The following is a 19,216-nucleotide window of genomic DNA, read 5'->3' as shown; positions in this document are numbered from 1 at the left end:
TGAAAAACTTTAACATGGGCCATTTTTAGCTCAACTTTAAAAAAAAACAACAAAAAACATTGCCCATTTTTAGTTTAAAAAAAAACAAACAAAAAGGTATTGAAACAGTCATGACGGCATTGCCGTCCGCAAACTTGTACCTTGATTATAACTTTTTAACTCACCTGAGCTAGCACAAGGTGAGCTTTTGGGATTGTTGAATGTCCGTCATCCATCCACGTTTGTTCATTAACACTCTTGTGGTCACATTTAACATTCTAGTGGTCACATTTAACACTCTAGTGGCTAGTGTTTTGATCCAAATATCCTGGAAATTGGTCTGAAAGTTTGTTTTGATGATTTCTAGGTCAAGTTCAAATATGGGTCACCTGGGGTCAAAAACTAGGTCACACTGCCCAAATATGGAAAAACCTTGTTAACACTCTAGTTATCACATTTTTTATTTGATTGCCATCAGGATGCTTGTCTAGGTAATTGTTCAGAGGAGTTTGAACTTGGGTCATCTTGGATGAAAAACTAGGTTATAGGAGCAAAAATAGAAAAATCGTGTTAACACTTAAGTGGCTACTGTTCTGATCCAAATAACCTGAAAATTGGTCAGAAAGTTTCTTTTCGTGTTTACTAAGTCAAGTTTGAATATGGGACACCTTGTATCAAAAACTAGGTCACATCGCCCAAATATGGAAACTTTGTTAACACTCTAGTGGTCACATTTTATGACTTAATTGACATCAAACTTGGCCAGGATGCTTGCCTAGGTAATTATTCGGATGAGTTTGAACATGGTCATCTTGGCTGAAAAATTATGTCACAGGAGCTAAAAATAGAAAAATCTTGTATTTTATCATGTGGCTACTGTTTTAATCTGAATATCCTGAAAATTGGTCTCAAACTTTGTTGTGATGATTTCTATGTCAAGTTCAAATATGGATCACCTGGTGTCAAAAACAAGGTCACACTGCTCAAATATGGAAAAACCTTGTCGAGACTTTAGTGGTCACATTTTTAACTCAATTGTCATCAAACAAGGTCAGGATGCTTGTCTAAGTAAATTGCTCTGATGAGTTCAATGGGTCAGGTAAACTATCAAGGGGTATTTTGGCCCTCTTGTTAAGTTCTAGTTGTATTGACGTCATACTTGGCCACAACAACCCTTGGGACAAGACTTTTAAGTAGACCAGACTATCCTTGACCTACATTCATAAAGTACCTTCACCTTCATACTTGAGCATAATTACCTTCAAGAAAATAAGTATTACAAGTTTTTTTTATGCTCCATAATTACTCTGTTTATGATATTTAAGTGAATTATTGAAGGTAAAACATGTGATTCTTCTTTTTCTAATTTCCTATCACTAGTTGTATCTGCTATTTCCTCAAGCCCGTAACACTAAAATGATAATTGTTGGCATTACGAGGCCAATCACCTAGTTCAGTAAAAATGCCAACAATTGGATCAAAACTGGACACATTTTTCTTTTTGCTATTTCATTACTAAGCATTGATGATGTTTCTTTATAACAAGATCACTCAGCAGCAGTTAAACAAGGTTACCAAAGGCAAGTACCTTCTGTTTAAAGTTACTTAATCATGTTGGTCCTTTAAAACAGTTCATTTTTAGCTCGACTAAACGAAGTATATGGAGAGCTGTCCTACTCGCCCTGGCGTCGGCAGTGGCGTCGGCGTCCGCGTCCAGATTTCAGATTAAAGTTTTGGTGCAGTAAAATATTTTTCACTATAACTTTGTCATTTCTAAAGGTATCAACTTCAAACTTCAAATATATGTTCCTTATCATCAACCACATCTTATGTGATAAGGTTCATAACTCTAGAACCAATATTTTCAGATTTATCTCCCCTTGAACTTTGAATTTTCCTTAAAAAATATTATTTTTAGCTCACCTGTCACAAAGTGACAGGGTGAGTTTTGTGATCGCTTTTCGTCCGGCGTCCGTCCGTCGTCCGTCCGTTGTCTGTCCGTAAACTTTTGCTTCAAATGACATCTCCTCATAAACCACTAAGCCAATTTCATCCAAACTTCACAGGAATGTTCCTTTGGTGGTCACCTTTAAAAATTGTTCAAAGAATTTAATTCCATGCAGAACTCTGGTTGCCATGGCAACCGAAAGAAAAAACTTTAAATATCTTCTTTTGAAGAACCCAAAGAGCTAGAGCTTAGATATTTGGCACGAAACATCTTCTAATGAGTGTCTACCAAGTTTGTTCAAATAAATGCCCTGGGGTCAAAATTGGCCCCGCCCCAGGGGGTCATTGATTTTCCCTATATGCATATAGTAAAAACTTAAAAAATCTTCTTTTAAAGAACCCAAAGAGCTAGAGCTAAGATATTTAGCATGAAACATCTTCTAGTGAGTGTCTACCAAGTTTGTTTAAATAATAGCCCTTGGGTCAAAATTGGCCCCGCACCAGGGGGGTCATTGATTTTCCCTATATGCATATAGTAAAAATTTAAAAAATCTTCTTTTAAAGAACTCAAAGAGCTAGAGCTAAGATATTTAGCATGAAACATGTTCTAATGGGTGTCTACTAAGTTTGTTCAAATAAAAGCCCTGGGGTCAAAATTGGCCCCGCCCCGGGGGTCATTGATTTTCCTTATATGTGTATAGCAAAAACTTAAAAAACCTTCTTTGAAAAAATCCCAAATAGCTAGAGTTTAGATATTAAGCATGAAACATCTTCTAGTGAGTGTCTACAAAGTTTGTTCAAATTAAAGCCCTTGGGTCAAAATTGGCCCCGCCCCGGGGGTCATTGATTTTGCTTATATGTGTATAGCAAAAACTTAAAAAACCTTCTTTGAAAAAATCCCAAATAGCTAGAGTTTAGATATTAAGCATGAAACATCTTCTTATAAGTGTCTACAAAGTTTGTTCAAATAAAAGCCCTGGGGTCAAAACTGGCCCTGCCCCTGGGGTGTCATTGTTTTTAACTATATGTGTATAGTAAAAACTTAAAAAATCTTCTTTTAAAAAACCCAATGAATGAGCTAGAGCTTAGATGTTTAGCATGAAACATCTTCTTATAGGTGTCTACCAAGTTTGTTCAGGTAAAAGCCCTTGGGTTAAAATTAACTCTGCAGGGGGAAGGGGTGGGGGAGAAGGTCATTGTTTTTCCTTATATGTGTATAGCAAAAACTTAACATCATGAAAAATCTTCTAATGGGTGTCTTAATTCCAAGTTTGTTCAAATAAAAGCCCTAGGGTTTAAACTGGCCCCGCTTCGGGGGCCTATATACAGGTGAGCGACCTCAGGGCTATCATGGCCGTCTTGTTTACTGTTACTCCATGATTTCTTAAGGAATAAACTTCATACTTCAAATATATGTACCTTATCATCACCCCCATCTTATGTGACAAGGTTCATAACTCTAGCACCAATATTTTCAGATTTATTCCTTTCATTATCTGTTTACATCAATATTGACAAATAGGGGTGTCGATAAAATTCTTATTTAAAAAAATACTACTTATCGCCAAAATTTTTACCTAATCAGTCACTCATTTTTTATGCGTTTAGCATTAAAGTGTAGTGGTAGAGTGTTCGCTCTATGAGTGTGGAGACACTGGTTCGAATCCTGGTAGAGGTATTTTTTCTTTTCTTTTTTTTGTTTTTAGTGTTTTTTTTACAAAGAACTGGATTTTAGCACAATGCTATTTGAGAACATTTAGTTATACAGACATTCGAATTCAACAGGTTAAGTATAAGACAATGTGATTAGGGTGATAACTTAGCAATGGAAGATTAATATATACAAATGAGCCAACATTATTAAAATGTGGCGAATAGAATTCAGAGTTTCAAACGGAATAAAATTGATAATTATTCTATTCAATCTGTTCAATGACAGTTAAAAATCAAATTTATCCAATTTTATACTTGTTAAACTGTGTAACTGTAAATGTTATCTATTTAGGGCAAAATTATGGAAAGCCTTGACTGTCTTATAATTATAAACCTAAACGTTGTTATGTCCATATAGCAATACAATGTATATTGAGTCAACCTTTCCTTATACAATGTGCACTCATTAATATATTATGTGGATCCATCTTTATATGTAGTTAACTGAACAATATATGATGTCAACGTGTCTTTATGTGATGATACGTTGTGCATTTTTGAATATGTTATGTGGAGCCATCCTTATATAAGGTCAAAATAACAATATATGATGTCAATCTGTCCTTATATGATGTCAGTCTGTCATTATATGATGTGAAGTTATGAATATATTAGGTGGAATAATTCTTATATAGAGACAACATTTTATGATGTCAGCGCGTCCTTATATGATGCCAATCTATCATTATACAATGTGCATTTTTCAGTATATTATGTGAAACCATCCTTATATAGAGTCAACTTAACAATATATGATGTGAATATGTCCTTATATGATGTCAGTCTTTCATTATATGATGTGCATTAATGAATAATATTATATTATGTGAAACCATCCTTATATAGAGTCAACTTAACAATATATGATGAGAATATGTCCTTATATGACGTCAGTCTTTCATTATATGATGTGCAATTACGAATATATTATGTGGAACCATTCTTATACTGAGTAATAACAACATTATAGTGTGTAAAATCGTCTTTATATAGAGTCAAAACAACACTATATTATGTACATGTAGAATTGTCATTATATAGAGTCAGCTTAACAATATATGATACAACTTACTTTGAGTTTTCCCTCTGTTGCCACGAACGGTGCATAGTGAGATATAATCCGTAAATTTAACCCCATCAGTATAATGACAGAAGCACACCATATAATGATGTTTGCACTGCATATAAAGCAGGGGTCGTATAATAATAGATGCACGTTGTATAATGAAAGATTGACATAATATATTGATAAGTTGACTAATTATAATGATGCTACCACATAATATACTCATAAATGCACATCTTATAATAATAAATGCACATCGTATAATGAAAGATTGACATAATATATTGATAAGTTGAATATATATAATGATGCTACCACATAATATATTCATAAATGCACATCGTATAATAAAAGATGCACATCGTATAATGAAAGATTGACATAATATATTGATAAGTTGACTACATGTATATATAATGATGCTAACCACATAATATATTCATAAATGCACATTGTATAATAATAGATGCACATTGTATAATAATAGATGCACATTGTATAATGAAAGATTGACATAATATATTGATAAGTTGACTAATTATAATGATGCTACCACATAATATACTCATAAATGCACATCTTATAATAATAAATGCACATCGTATAATGAAAGATTGACATAATATATTGATAAGTTGAATATATATAATGATGCTACCACATAATATATTCATAAATGCACATCGTATAATAAAAGATGCACATCGTATAATGAAAGATTGACATAATATATTGATAAGTTGACTACATGTATATATAATGATGCTAACCACATAATATATTCATAAATGCACATTGTATAATAATAGATGCACATTGTATAATGAAAGATTGACATAATATATTGATAAGTTGACTAATTATAATGATGCTACCACATAATATACTCATAAATGCACATCTTATAATAATAAATGCACATCGTATAATGAAAGATTGACATAATATATTGATAAGTTGAATATATATAATGATGCTACCACATAATATACTCATAAATGCACATTGTATAATAAAAGATGCACATCGTATAATGAAAGATTGACATAATATATTGATAAGTTGAATATATATAATGATGCTACCACATAATATACTCATAAATGCACATTGTATAATAAAAGATGCACATCGTATAATGAAAGATTGACATAATATATTGATAAGTTGAATATATATAATGATGCTACCACATAATATACTCATAAATGCACATTGTATAATAAAAGATGCACATCGTATAATGAAAGAGTGACATAAAATATTGATAAGTTGACATAATATAATGATTCTACCACATAATATATTCATAAATGCACATCGTATAATGATTGGTCGACATCATATAAAGACACATTGACATAATATATTGTTCAGTTGAATTCATATAAGGATGCATCCACATAATATATTCATGAGTGCACATTGTATAAAGAAAAAATGACACAACAATGTTCATTTTTACAATCATAAGACAGTCAAGGCTTTCCATACAAAATGTTATCTATAAAAAGATATAATCTATAATTAGAAGCAAAAGATACTCAAATTTTTCCAAATATAGTTACATGAAATAATATGCTCAAAATAGACAATATTTTGTGAATTCATAAAACGAAATAAGAAGTGGACAGGAAATCTGATTATTAAAGGGTAAATAATAATTCATGTGTACTCCTGTACTTCATTCTTAAACTTTTAAATATATTTAGAGTAAGCTTTTTATCATATTTATCAAACTTTTTGTTTGAAATAAATGTTCAGAAAATTCTTTTACAAAAAAATGGTTAAGATTCTACTCATTTTTGAAAATCATTAGTAATTATAATTTATAACTTTTCCTCTTTGATATATATTTCTTCATTTTTTTCTTTTTTATATGACTATATTTTATTTGCATGACAATGATGCTTATATGAGTGATTTATTTTGCCTTAAAAACTTTTCTGGCAAATTTGGCTAGCTGCCAGTACACAAAAAAATTTCAGATTTTTTTTTTTTTTTAATCAGAAATCACAAAATGGAAAAGTATTCTGTACATTCATGAGAGTTTTATAATCTATGATGTATTTCAGACTAAATAATTTCTAGTCTTATTTGGCTTTCGTCAACAACAATGGCTGATCACTTCCACAGACTTTTCAGCTTTTTGGTAAATATATGTCCAGACCCTCTTCGAAAATTGTTCTTGGTTAAAGCCAAGGCTGACCCTGGCGCAAAGGATACATTACTAGATTCATTTCTACGATCTAAGGAAAACGAAATAAGAAAGTTGAAACTGCACGAGAATCAATATGCTTTACTATTTCCTTTAACTGGTAAAGCGGATGCAATGGAGTGGGACATTGCTTTACTGACTGTGTTAATAAACAAGCTATTCAGTTGCTCTCCTCAAATTACATTTTATATTAATCAAATCAGAGAAATTAGAAATAAGTTACTACACCTACCAAATACGTCAAGTATAGATGACACAGACTTTGAAGATTGTTGGAATGCTTTGGAAACAGCAACTTTGGTCCTAGCTGATCTACAAGGGCTTGAATACAAAGAAACCATTAAAGGTAAAATTGACAAAGCTCGAATAGATAATTTGCCAGATCTAGGAAACACTCTGTGTAAATGGTTTGAAGGAAAATTTACCGAAATGCAGAGAGACACTAAAGACATTAAAGAGAATGTCAGTGAAAGTGTAAACATTTTGCGAAGCACAACTGTAACCACAACTGAAGCAGATGGGAAAGAAGTCAAAAGTTTTAAGATTTTGAATGAAGAGCTAAAGGGAATGCATGGTTTGTAAAATTCTTAGAGTGAAGTTACTAATTTATAAAGTCCTCATTATTCATGAAACATAAACATAGGTTATGTTCCTTATATAATTGACTCTATGATTTTATATTTCACATAAAGTACTCTTTTTCCCTCTGGTAGGATATTTCTTGTACCAGTACATAAAGCTCATGGTATACACATTAAATAATAAATTCAAAGGCCATAATCCTAGAAAGTATTCTTTATCAATATGGGATCTTTTTTTCCCCAATGGCCCTATATTATACAAAAGAAAAAACAACAACAAAAGAAATGGCCCCTTTTAGCTCACCTGTCACAAAGTGACATGGTTAGCTTTTGTGATCGCTTTCCGTCCAGCATCCATCTGTCCGGCCAAAAACTTTTTCTTTAAACAACATCTCCTCATAAACCGCTTAGCCAAATTCATCCAAACTACACAAGAATGTTCCTTTGGTGGTCAACTTTAAAAATTTAATTTAATTTTAACTTTAATTCAATGCAGAACTCTGGTTGCCATGGCAACCAAAAGAAAATACTTAAAAATTCTCTTTTAAAAAACCAAAAGAGCTAGAGCTTAGATATTTTGCATGACACATCGTCTAGTCAGTGTCTACCAAGTTTGTTCAAATAAAAGCCCTGGAGTCAAAATTGGCCCTGCCACGGGGATGTCATTGATATTCCTTATGTATATAGTAAAAACTTCTTTTAAAAAACCAAAAAAACTAGAGCTTAGATATTTGGCATGAGACATCAACTAGTCAATGTCTACCAAGTTTGTTCAAATAAAATCCCTCAGGTCAAAATTGGCCTAGCTCTGGGAAGGTCATTTATATTCCTTATATGTATATAGTAAAAACTTTAAAAATCTTCTTTTAAAAATCCTATTGAGCTAGAGCTAAGATATTAAGCATGAAACATCTTCTAATGGGTGTCTACCAAGTTAATGGGTATCAACCAAGTTTGTTAAAATTAAAGCCCTGGGGTCAAAATTGGCCTCGCCCTGGGGGGTCATTGATTTTCCCTATATGTGTAAATATAAAAACTTAAAAAACCAAAAGAGCTAGAGTTTAGATACTAAGCATGAAATATCATGAAATATCTTCTTGTGAGTGTCTACCAAGTTTGTTTAAATAAAAGTCCTGGGGTCAAAATTGGCCCCGCCCAGGTCATTGTTTTTTCCCTAAATGTGTATAGTAAAAACTTAAAAAATCTTCTGATGGGTGTTTACCAAGTTTGTTCAAATAAAAGCCATTTGGTTAAACTGGCCCCGCCAGAGGGGCCTATATACAGGTGAGCAATTTCAGGGCCATCATGATGGCCCTCTTGTTTCTATTTTTGGTCTCTTCTCGAAATGAAAGATTTATTTTTTATTACTCAAACAACTTTTCATTTGGGCATGTAATGGTATTGCCCCACCTTAGTGATGCTCTTGTTATGTACTTTGTATCTACCTTGAGTTATGCATGAACCGATGGTTAAATACAACCAACTAAGTATTGTAATATTGTAAGTTTTATATGTACAAAAAGTTATATACCAGTACCATATAGACACCAATCAGAGGTAATGAGATCAGCTTGTTGGTCTATCTAGCAAGACCGTCAGGTTCTGGCCATAACTTCTCTATGTATAATGGGATTCCAAAATAAAATGGCTCATAAGACCACTTTAAGTACATGTGTAGGCAATGTGTAGAGAACAAGAACCAGGTTTCTAGCTTGGAACTGAACTTAGGGTTTCAAGTTGTGTCCTGTCTATAATTTTTGCATGGTAATTATAAAAAAGCGACACATGTTCACCGTAAGTAGACAATGTGTTGTGTGCAAGTTAAATCTGACGAACAAATTTTACCCAAGATAAAATAAAGTATGATCAATGAGCAAATTTAACCATGAAAGGCATGAGATGATATTCGCAGCTGTATACATCCTTTGTAGACAAGTTGTGTGCTATCCTGCAACTGTTGTGTATTTATGGAAGTTCAATCAAAGATTAATATAAGTTTGTATCGGAAAGCTAAACCACTCATTTTGTTTTGCCCAATTTTTTAAAAGGTTTTTAACGAAAACCAGTTATTGTAATGCTTAAGTCAGGGAACGGATTGGCGGTCTTGCAAGCGGTGGGCGTTAACTTTGGTTCCCATTCAACAACTTGAGTTTGCTTTTGTCTACCGGTATTGCTCCAAACTTGATGTGTTGGTAGCTTGTATCAAGAGGCAGCCTGGGATTGATACCCAGGTGTCTATGATCAAGGTCACTGCTGCTAAAAATAGAAATTCAGTTTCCTATCAATAACTTGAGTTTGCTTTGGCCAGTTGACACAAAGCTTGGTGTATTGGTAGTTTATATTAAGAGGCAGCTTGGGATAGCTACCCAGTTGCATGTGATCAAGGTCAAGGTCACTGTTGCTTAAAAGAAAAAATTCAGTTTTCATGGAATAACTAGAGTTTGCTTTGACCTATTGACTAAACTTGCTGTGTGGGTAGCTTATATTAAGATGCAGCTTGGGATTGCTACTGAGATATGTGGGAGGTCAAGGTCACTTGCTTTCAATAGAATTTTTAGATTCTACTCATTAACTTCAGTACACTTTGACCTATCGATACCTGGTTTTGTCGCATTGCCGTGTTTCTTGTTTATTTATTGTCTTTTGCATACTTTATTTTTTACCAGAGCATAATTATCTTTAAAGGAATATGATGTACCAGCATAAAATTTATAGGACCTTGCAGTGGCAGTTCTTGATATCATAAGGAAAATTAATATAAACATGTTTTAACAATTTTCATCAATGGGTCTCTTCTATAATTGAAAGATTATTTTTGATTACTCAAACAAATTTGCATTTGGGTGTATTTTGCCCAAACTCTGCAGTGCTCTTATTACTATTTTGTTGCTATAGAAATATAACTTTTTCATTAAACTTTGATCAAATATATCTCTAGTGTAAATATCTTATTCAAATTATTTCATGTAAAGTAATACAAACTTATCTGACTTCAGTAATCTCTCTTTTTTACCTTTATCTAGAGCTGACAGAACTTTTTCTAGAGCATAGCCAGGGGTATGTTGATCCAGAAATGCTGAAAGCTGCAAAAACAAAGATGGAAGAAAATAAATCAGTGATAATAATTGGAAACCCGGCAAGTGGAAAAACCTCATTGGCTGTTGCTCTTGCAGCTTCATATGAGAGATCAAAAGTTCTGCTTCTGACATCCCCAGATCAGGTCCAACATGTAAATTACAATAAGACACACCTTGTTATCATTGAAGATTTTGCTGGAAAATATAATTTTGACAAAGTTCAAGCATGCAATTGGTATAGAAAACTTGATCTGCTTAAATTAATGACATCTGCTGGAAAACTTAATCTGATTGTGACATGTGATAAAGAGCAACTGAAAATGTGTATGGACAAAATTGCAATTCATCTATTATTTGAACATAGAGTTGATCTTCAACCACCTAATGGAAAACATAATAGCAGTAAGCTTTTAACATTTTTACACTCTTGATTTACACTCTTGGATAAGTTATTTCAAGTTTGTATCATAGGAGTAATAGTAAGGCATATCAATTATGGTGCTGTCATGAGAATATAGCAGTTTACAAATTGAATAAGAAGGAAAAGCATGAGATTAAACAAAATCAACACATGTAAAGGTTATTTACAAATGCTTGTAATTTTGTATGCTCCTTATAGGTAGAACGTAATAAGTCGCCGCCTTGTCCATCCATCCATCGGTCTGTCACACTCTTGTCCAAAGAATAAGTTGAAAAGTATTTAAGAAATTTTATTTAAGCTTTACACAGTGATAGAGACCATTATCAGGAAGTGTCCAAGAATGTACCTTGCTTATTTTTTAGCTCACCTGAGCAATGCTCAGGGTGAGCTATTGTGATGGCCCTGTGTCCGTCGTCGTGCGTCGTCAACTTTTAACATAAACAACATCTCCTCTGAAACCAATGACTGCACATCAATCAAACTTTACAAAAATGATCCTTGGGTGGTCCCCTTTCAAAGTTGTTCAAATGGTTCCGGTCTGTTGCATATGTAGGTCATAGGGCCAGAAAAGGATTTCAAAAAACACAAAATTAAAAAATCTTCTTGTCTGAAAGTACATGGGCCAGAGCTTTTATTTTTGGTATATTGTATCATCTATGGGTCCTCTACCAAAGTTGTTTAAATTTTGTCCCTAGTGTCAAAATTGGCCCCGCCCCGGGGGGTCATAGGTTTTTCCTTATATGTATATAGTAAAATCTAAAAAAATCATCTTCTCTGATTTGGCAAAGGCTACAGATTAGATATTTGGCATGAAACATTGTGTAGTAGACCTCTATCCAGATTGTTCAAATAATGGCCCTAGGGTCAAAATTGGCCCCGCCCCGGGGGGTCATTGATTTTCATTACATACATTTAGTGAAAACTTGAAAAATCTTCTGGTCTGAAAGTAAATGGCCTAGAGCTTTGATATTTGGTCTATGGTATCATCTGAAGGTCCAATACCAAAGTTGTACAAATTTTGTCCCTAGTGTCAAAATTGGCCCCGCCTCATAGGTTTTTCTAATATGTATTTAGTAAAACATAAAAAAATCTTCTTCCCTGAATTGGCAAAGGCTACAGGTAAGATATTTGGCATGAAACATTGTGTGGTAGACCTCTACCAAGATTGTTCAAATAATGGCCCTCAAGTCAAAATTGGCCCCGCCCTCGGGGGGTCATTGATTTTCATTATATACATATAGTGAAATCTTCTGGTCTGAAAGTAAATGGCCTAGAGCTTTGATATTTGGTCTATGGTATCATCTATAGGTCCAAAACCAAAGTTGTTCAAATTTTGTTCCTAGAATTAAAATCGGCCCCGCCCTGGGGGTCATTGATTTTCCTTATGTGTATATAGTAAAAACTTTTAAAAAAAAATCTTCTTTTAAAGAACCCAAAGAGCTAGAGCTAAGATATTTAGCATGAAACATCTTCTAATGGGTGTCTACCAAGTTTGTTCAAATAAAAGCCCTGGGGTCAAAATTGGCCCCGCCCCAGGGGGTCATTGATTATCCCTATATGCATATAGTAAAAACTTTAAAAAAATTCTTTTAAAGAATGCAAAGAGCTAAGATATTTAGCATGAAACATGTTCTAATGGATGTCTACCAAGTTCGTTCAAATAAGAGCCTTGGGGTCAAAATTGGCCCCGCCCCGGGGGTCATTAATTAGCTCGACTTTTTTTTTTTTTAGATATATACATATTATATATATTCAATATACATACATACATACATACATACATACATTACATACATATATATATATATTATATATATATATATATATATATATATATATATATATATATATATTATAAATATATATAATCTGTTATCATCATCATCATCATCAACATCAACAACAACAACAACATTTATTTATTGTTATTGTTTGTATTATTTATAAAATTGCAAGCTACTATTTATAGAATTGTGTGTTACTATCTATAGAATTGTGTGTTTCTATTTATAGAATTGCGTGTTACTATTTATAGAATTGCATGTTTCTATTTATAGAATTGCGTGTTACTATTTATAGAATTGCGTGTTACTATTTATAGAATTGCGTGTTTCTATTTATAGAATTGCGTGTTACTATTTATAGAATTGCGTGTTTCTATTTATAGTATTGCGTGTTAGAGTTTAGATATTAAGCATGAAGCATCTTCTAGTGAGTGTCTACAAAGTTTGTTCAAATAAAAGCCCTGGGGTCAAAATTGGCCCTGACCCAGGGGACATTGATTTTCCTTATATGTGAAAAACTTAAAAATCTTCTTCGAAAAAACCTGAATAGCTAGAGTTCAGATATTAAGCATGAAACATTGTCTAGTAAGTGTCTACAAAGATTGTTCAAATAAAAGCCCTGGGATCAAAACTGGCCCTGCCCCAGGTGTGTCATTGTTTTTAACTATATGTGTAAGGAAAAAAACTTTAAAAAATCTTCTTTTAAAAAACCCAACAAGCTAGACCTTAGATGTTTAGCATGAAACATCTTCTAATGGGTGTCAACCAAGTTTGTTCAAATTAAAGCCCTGGGGTTTAAACTGGCCCTGCTCCAGGGGCCTATATACAGGTGAGCGACTTTGGGCCATCATGGCCCTTTTTGTTTTAGTTATCTCCCTAAAGTTAAAATGCTTTTCCAATTTTGTTTATTATTTACAGCCTTAATTAATTGACTGATGTGTTTCATATTTAGTAGATACATACCATTAATTGATGGTTTTCTACCTTTGGTCATTTTGGTTATGGTCAAGGTCACTGATGCTTAAAAAAGAACTTTATACTTTTGCTAATACAGCTTTTGTTTACTTACTCATCTCTTTCATATTAAGTAAACAGATACTTTTGGTAGTTCTCTAAATTTTTGGGAGGTAATGGGACATTCTCATACATGTACTTAGGTCAAGGTCACTGATGCTAAAATTGATAATGATTCTTCTACTTATACATGTTAAGCTTTTATTTATTGGCTGGCGTCTTTCTTACTCAGTAGGTAAACATCTAGGTTGGTACTGGAATTTTTGGGTGAAGGAGAAGTTGTCACTTGGTTCAAGGTCAAGATTTTACAATTTTATCCATGCAGTCTTTATTTATTGACAGATGTCTTTCATATTTGGTTGGTAGATACCTTTCCTTTTCCTCTTACTTTTGGGTGAAGTTAGGGTACTGGGGCCCAGCTCACCAGTGCAAAAATATGATTTTTACACTTTAACACCTGTACTTCCTAATGTGCATTGAATGCATTCAAAAATGTGCATGTTCAGGGAGCATATTAATAATCACCTTCAGTTATATTCTTGTATAACAAATATTTGGCATCAGTTTGAAATATACAAAAACATACCAAGCAACATTTTTGTTTAAGTTCAACTGTGCAAGTTATTCAAAGAATTCATTAATTGCAGAGCTCTTGTTGCCATGGCAACAAAAACTAAAGGAAAGCATGACACTGAAGAGAGTTTCTGATGAAGATATGGATGATACTATATTTGTGAAAAGGAGGGAAAGCTTGCCAGTCGATTTGATATGCACAACAAGGGTTATAGAGCCAACAGAAACAGCGAATACATGTACCATCCCTTTTAGACGTGGTGGATGAAGGATTCTAAAAAGAATAAAGATTGACATTGATTTTGTGTATTTGGCTGTAATGCGTTATAAATTGTAACCTTCTAGACAAAACAGCTGTTACTCTATTTGCACTTTCCTATGCATCAGTTAAATGTTTCAGTATTATTTGCTTTCTTGTGAAGAAACGCAAATGAATATTTCTATAAAAAAATCTGTAATCGTAAAAGAAGCTTGAACATTTGTATGTGAAACTAATGTATATAATTATTTGATTATCTTTGTATTTTTAGATTTTTTATGTTTATAAATAAAAAGCTTGTACATTTATATGTGAAACTAATGTATATATTTTTGATGGTCAAAACTCTGACAACCTACCTGTTCTCTTTGGTGTCTCCCAAGGCCCGGTCCTGGGACCTTGCCTCTTCTTATCCTACATAAATGACCTTCCTGATAGTGTTAAGGGCAAGGTCAGGCTATTTGCAGACGATACCATAGTATATCTAACAATCAAATCAACCCAAGACGCCCAAACCCTCCAAAAAGATCTCAACAGTCTTGAAAACTGGGAATCTGATTGGTCCATGGAATTTAACCCAGATAAATGTGAAGTCCTTAGTATCAGCCTCAAGAAACATCCAGTAATTCCAATTTTTCGGTAAGGGCTGTTCCATTCTGTTTGGCATCCTTTGCAAAAATATCTGGTTTACAAAATAGAACAAGTTCAAAGGTCAGCTGCCAGATATGTATACAACAACTACAATTACACCAGTAGTGTATTAGCTCTGTTACCCTTCTGTACAAAATCCAACACAATCTTGTGAGGGTCGACCGACCATCATCATCTGACACCCACTAGAAACCTGAACTTCCTAATACCATAATCAAGGACAGAATACCACTCCTACTAATTTTGCCCAAGAAGTATTTGTTTGTTGAATGGCCGCATTTATTTGTTTTCTTTGAATTCCTTATCAGTTACAAATTATTTATCATTTAAGTGATTAACCTGTCCGTGCTCTGTCTTGTGCCCTGTCCTGTTTTTGTTTGGGGTCCGCCTGGGCTCCTTGCCACTGGTTCTTGTTGCTGGGTCGTATAGGGTTGCGTTCATTGAAAGCCGTCTTTTCTTGTTGATGTTGTTTATTATATTTTGTACATTTATATGTGAAACTAATGTATATATTGATTATCTTTGTACTTTTAGATTTTGTGTGTTTATAAATATATACTTGTACATTTATATGTGAAACTAGTGTATATATTTGATTTTCTTGCATAGCAGACTGGCGTTTCTGTGAGTTTTACCCATACCGGAAATTTCATCTGGCATGGGGGTGCCAGATGAGTCGCATGCCAAACAACAACATCATTTTAGTGCACTTAATGAATGAACCGCGTTAATATGACGTCGTTTTAGAAGGGAAATATGTGCTTAGGATGACATCATTTCGCTGTTGTTATTTAAGTTGTAAGTTCATACGCTATTGTAAGAAAATAGTTATGGATGAAATGACTTTAATTTCCATGAACATATATCATATTAAGGTAAACTATTTCAAATATGAAATAATATGGCAGAATATGCAAGGAAAAATATGTGACATATGTTTGCAGTTTGGATCGGAATATCCGTCACTCGGGAACCCACCCATGGGCGGCAACTCGGCAAGCCTCATTTCTTCGGGACGGATATTCCGGTCCAAAACGCAACATATGACAGATATTATTAATCTTTGTATTTTTAGATTTTGTGTGTTTATAAATAAATGGTTTTTATGTGTGTTTTCAAATGGAAACTGTTAAGTGATAATTAAGATATCTTTTCAATGGAAAGTTTGTTTTTCCTAAACATTGAAAGTCTTTTAGGAAATAGTTAATCTTACTCAAGGCCTTATTAACTTAATACACATGTCATATGCAAGTTAGAATTGTCATAATCTCATGTCTATCAAGAGTAATGGAGTTATAATATTTTGTGAAAAATTTGTTTACTTTTTATGCTAAGTTATAATATTTTTTTGTTATGAAAAAGTAATCGGAATGTGAGTTATCAAAAAGTCAAATTATCCAAAACCTGTGGGCTGCCAGCTTGTTTGTCACCTGGAATTAGTATTTTTCTATTAAAACTACTGAATTTTCAATCCAACTTCAATAAAATAGATAGTTAGATTCATTTTGAATTCTTGTTTCCAGGTATGCACAATTTACTCAAATATTTCTTTCTTGTACATTTGTATATTTCGTATTTGGTAAATATTTATACAATATAATATTTTGTAAATTGTTTTTTGTAAATATGGTAAATGATGAAAAAGCCAAACACGAAGATACAATTTAGAGTTACAGTATGTTGTACATAATATCATTTACTGTACACTCCTGATTAATTTTATAAAGTAATGTTCTTATATTCAAAATTTTGTAAAATGTAACCGTTTTTAGGATACAAACAGTTTTAAATTAGAAGTAGGTCAATTTTGTGTTCTGAAATTATAGTAAAATGTTATTGTTAAGTTGTTTTTTTAAATTTTGATGTTGACTGGTACTTCCTACTTAGTTAAATAAGCAAGTTGTTTCCCTTGGTTTATTAATTCCTTATTTTTAGCTCGACTATTCGATAAGAATAAGTAGAGCTATTGCAGTCACCCGAGCGTCGGCGTCGGCGTCGGCGTAACCACTTATGTTAAAGTTTTTGTAATAGTTCAAATATTTTCAAAGTCCATTGACATATGGCTTTGAAACTTTGCACACTTGTTCACCATCATGACCCCAACCTGTAGACAGGAGGAGGTAACTCTATCAAGCATTTTGACAGAATTATGCCCCTTTTTCGACTTAGAATTTACGTTAAAGTTTTTGTAATAGTTCAAATATTTTCAAAGTCCATTGACATATGGCTTTGAAACTTTGCACACTTGTTCACCATCATGACCCAAACCTGTAGACAGGAGGAGGTAACTCTATCAAGTATTTTGACAGAATTATGCCCCTTTTTCGACTTAGAATTTATGTTAAAGTTTTTGTAATAGTTCAAATATTTTCAAAGTCCATTGACATATGGCTTTGAAACTTTGCACACTTGTTCACCATCATGACCCCAACCTGTAGACAGGAGGAGGTAACTCTATCAAGCATTTTGACAGAATTATGCCCCTTTTTCGACTTACAATTTACGTTAAAGTTTTTGTAATAGTTCAAATATTTTCAAAGTCCATTGACATATGGCTTTGAAACTTTGCACACTTGTTCAACATCATGACCCCAACCTGTAAACAGGAGGAGGTAACTCTATCAAGCATTTTGACAGAATTATGCCCCTTTTTCGACTTAGAATTTACGTTAAAGTTTTTGTAATAGTTCAAATATTTTCAAAGTCCATTGACATATGGCTTTGAAACTTTGCACACTTGTTCACCATCATGACCCCAACCTGTAAACAGGAGGAGGTAACTGTATCAGGCATTTTTTTTACTATCAAGCACTAAGAATAGTCGAGCATGCTGTCCTACCGACAGCTCTTGTTATAACATATTCTTAACAAATTGTTGTACACTATTTGGAATGCCTAAATGATCTGCTGTACATGTTTAATTATCATGTAAATGATTGTGTACTTTGTAGGTTCATTTTATTCTATACTTATTACCCTTGAATTTGCCAATTTCCTATTCTTTAAATTAGGTAATATATTTTTCATACATTATTTTGAATGTTTAAATGATTTACTGTACATGTTTAATATCATATGAAAGTTTGTGTACCTTGTAGTCATTTCATTCTATAGTTCTTTTGTTTTAGTTTGGAAATTGGATTTGAATAGAATAAATAGTTAATTTAGTTAAATTTATTTCGAAATTCTCGTTTCTGGCCTGGCACTTTCCATTCAGCCCCCCCCCCCTTCCCCCCGGACGTTCAATAGGCATCCGAAACATATGTTAAAATGAAGAGGGCAAAATTATTATAGTTCATATAGTTATAGTTCATAACCAATATTCAACTCATATGAAAGGTTCTCAGCATAAATCAACTTACAAAGGTAGATTTTTGTAACTTGTAAAAGGTCACCTCTCCACATCAACAATTAAACCATTGATATTAAACCTATTGTTTCCAAACAATATTAACAGACCAACACCACTAATGTAGTCCATGGCCTTCATATGAAGGCCTACAATATTCTGTTGTTTTCTCCATTTTTGATAACTTTCACATTCTGTTTACTGTTTATGATTATTATTAATAATAAACTTGCTTCAAGTGCTTGTGCACAGTTCAAAATTCAAAGCAAAACCAGTCATTTAAACAAATTAGGAATAATCAATGTTATACATGTATAATTCAAAACAAGAAAAAGAAAAAGACATATTTGCAGTATTTTATAGTTTATTTTGCAATAGTAATAGTTACATGAAAACAGTATGAGATCTATAAATACACTATATGGGTGATAGGATGTCGGCAGGGCAAAAAAAAACAACATTACCTCACAGGAAGCATACACAAGTCTATTTATTAATACAGCAATGATAAAAAGGGAAGTGTTTCAAAAATGGCTAGTTAGAAGACAAGGACTGTTTTCTCTAAGTTGAAGTATGCAAAAATT

The 19,216-nt window shown here is 33.0% G+C and overlaps 1 protein-coding gene across 1 annotated transcript; it reads left to right on the top strand.

Moving 5' to 3' along the window:
• Nucleotides 1-6,734: 6,734 nt before the first annotated feature.
• LOC132729571 (uncharacterized) lies at nt 6,735-19,090 on the top strand. The gene is made up of 3 exons (XM_060715354.1): nt 6,735-7,497; nt 10,528-10,983; nt 14,448-19,090. The coding sequence occupies exons 1-3, from the start codon at nt 6,822-6,824 to the stop codon at nt 14,639-14,641; spliced, it is 1,326 nt and encodes a 441-aa protein (XP_060571337.1). The 5' UTR covers nt 6,735-6,821; the 3' UTR covers nt 14,642-19,090.
• The last annotated feature ends 126 nt before the right edge of the window (nt 19,091-19,216 follow it).

The sequence above is a fragment of the Ruditapes philippinarum genome, unplaced genomic scaffold (assembly GCF_026571515.1).
Source record: "Ruditapes philippinarum isolate M1 unplaced genomic scaffold, ASM2657151v2 ctg9_1_1_1_1, whole genome shotgun sequence".
Classification (NCBI taxonomy): Eukaryota; Metazoa; Mollusca; class Bivalvia; order Venerida; family Veneridae; genus Ruditapes; species Ruditapes philippinarum.
Note: the sequence above shows the minus strand (reverse complement) of the source record. Positions and strands in the feature narration are given on the sequence as shown.

Bases quoted from the DNA above. Each gene is read 5' to 3' on its own strand.
- LOC132729571 (XM_060715354.1), top strand. From the start codon at position 6,822: ATGGCTGATCACTTCCACAGACTTTTCAGCTTTTTGGTAAATATATGT. The intron at 7,498-10,527 runs GTTTGTAAAATT...ACCTTTATCTAG, and splicing joins AGAGCTAAAGGGAATGCATG to AGCTGACAGAACTTTTTCTA. The intron at 10,984-14,447 runs GTAAGCTTTTAA...CATTAATTGCAG, and splicing joins TAATGGAAAACATAATAGCA to AGCTCTTGTTGCCATGGCAA.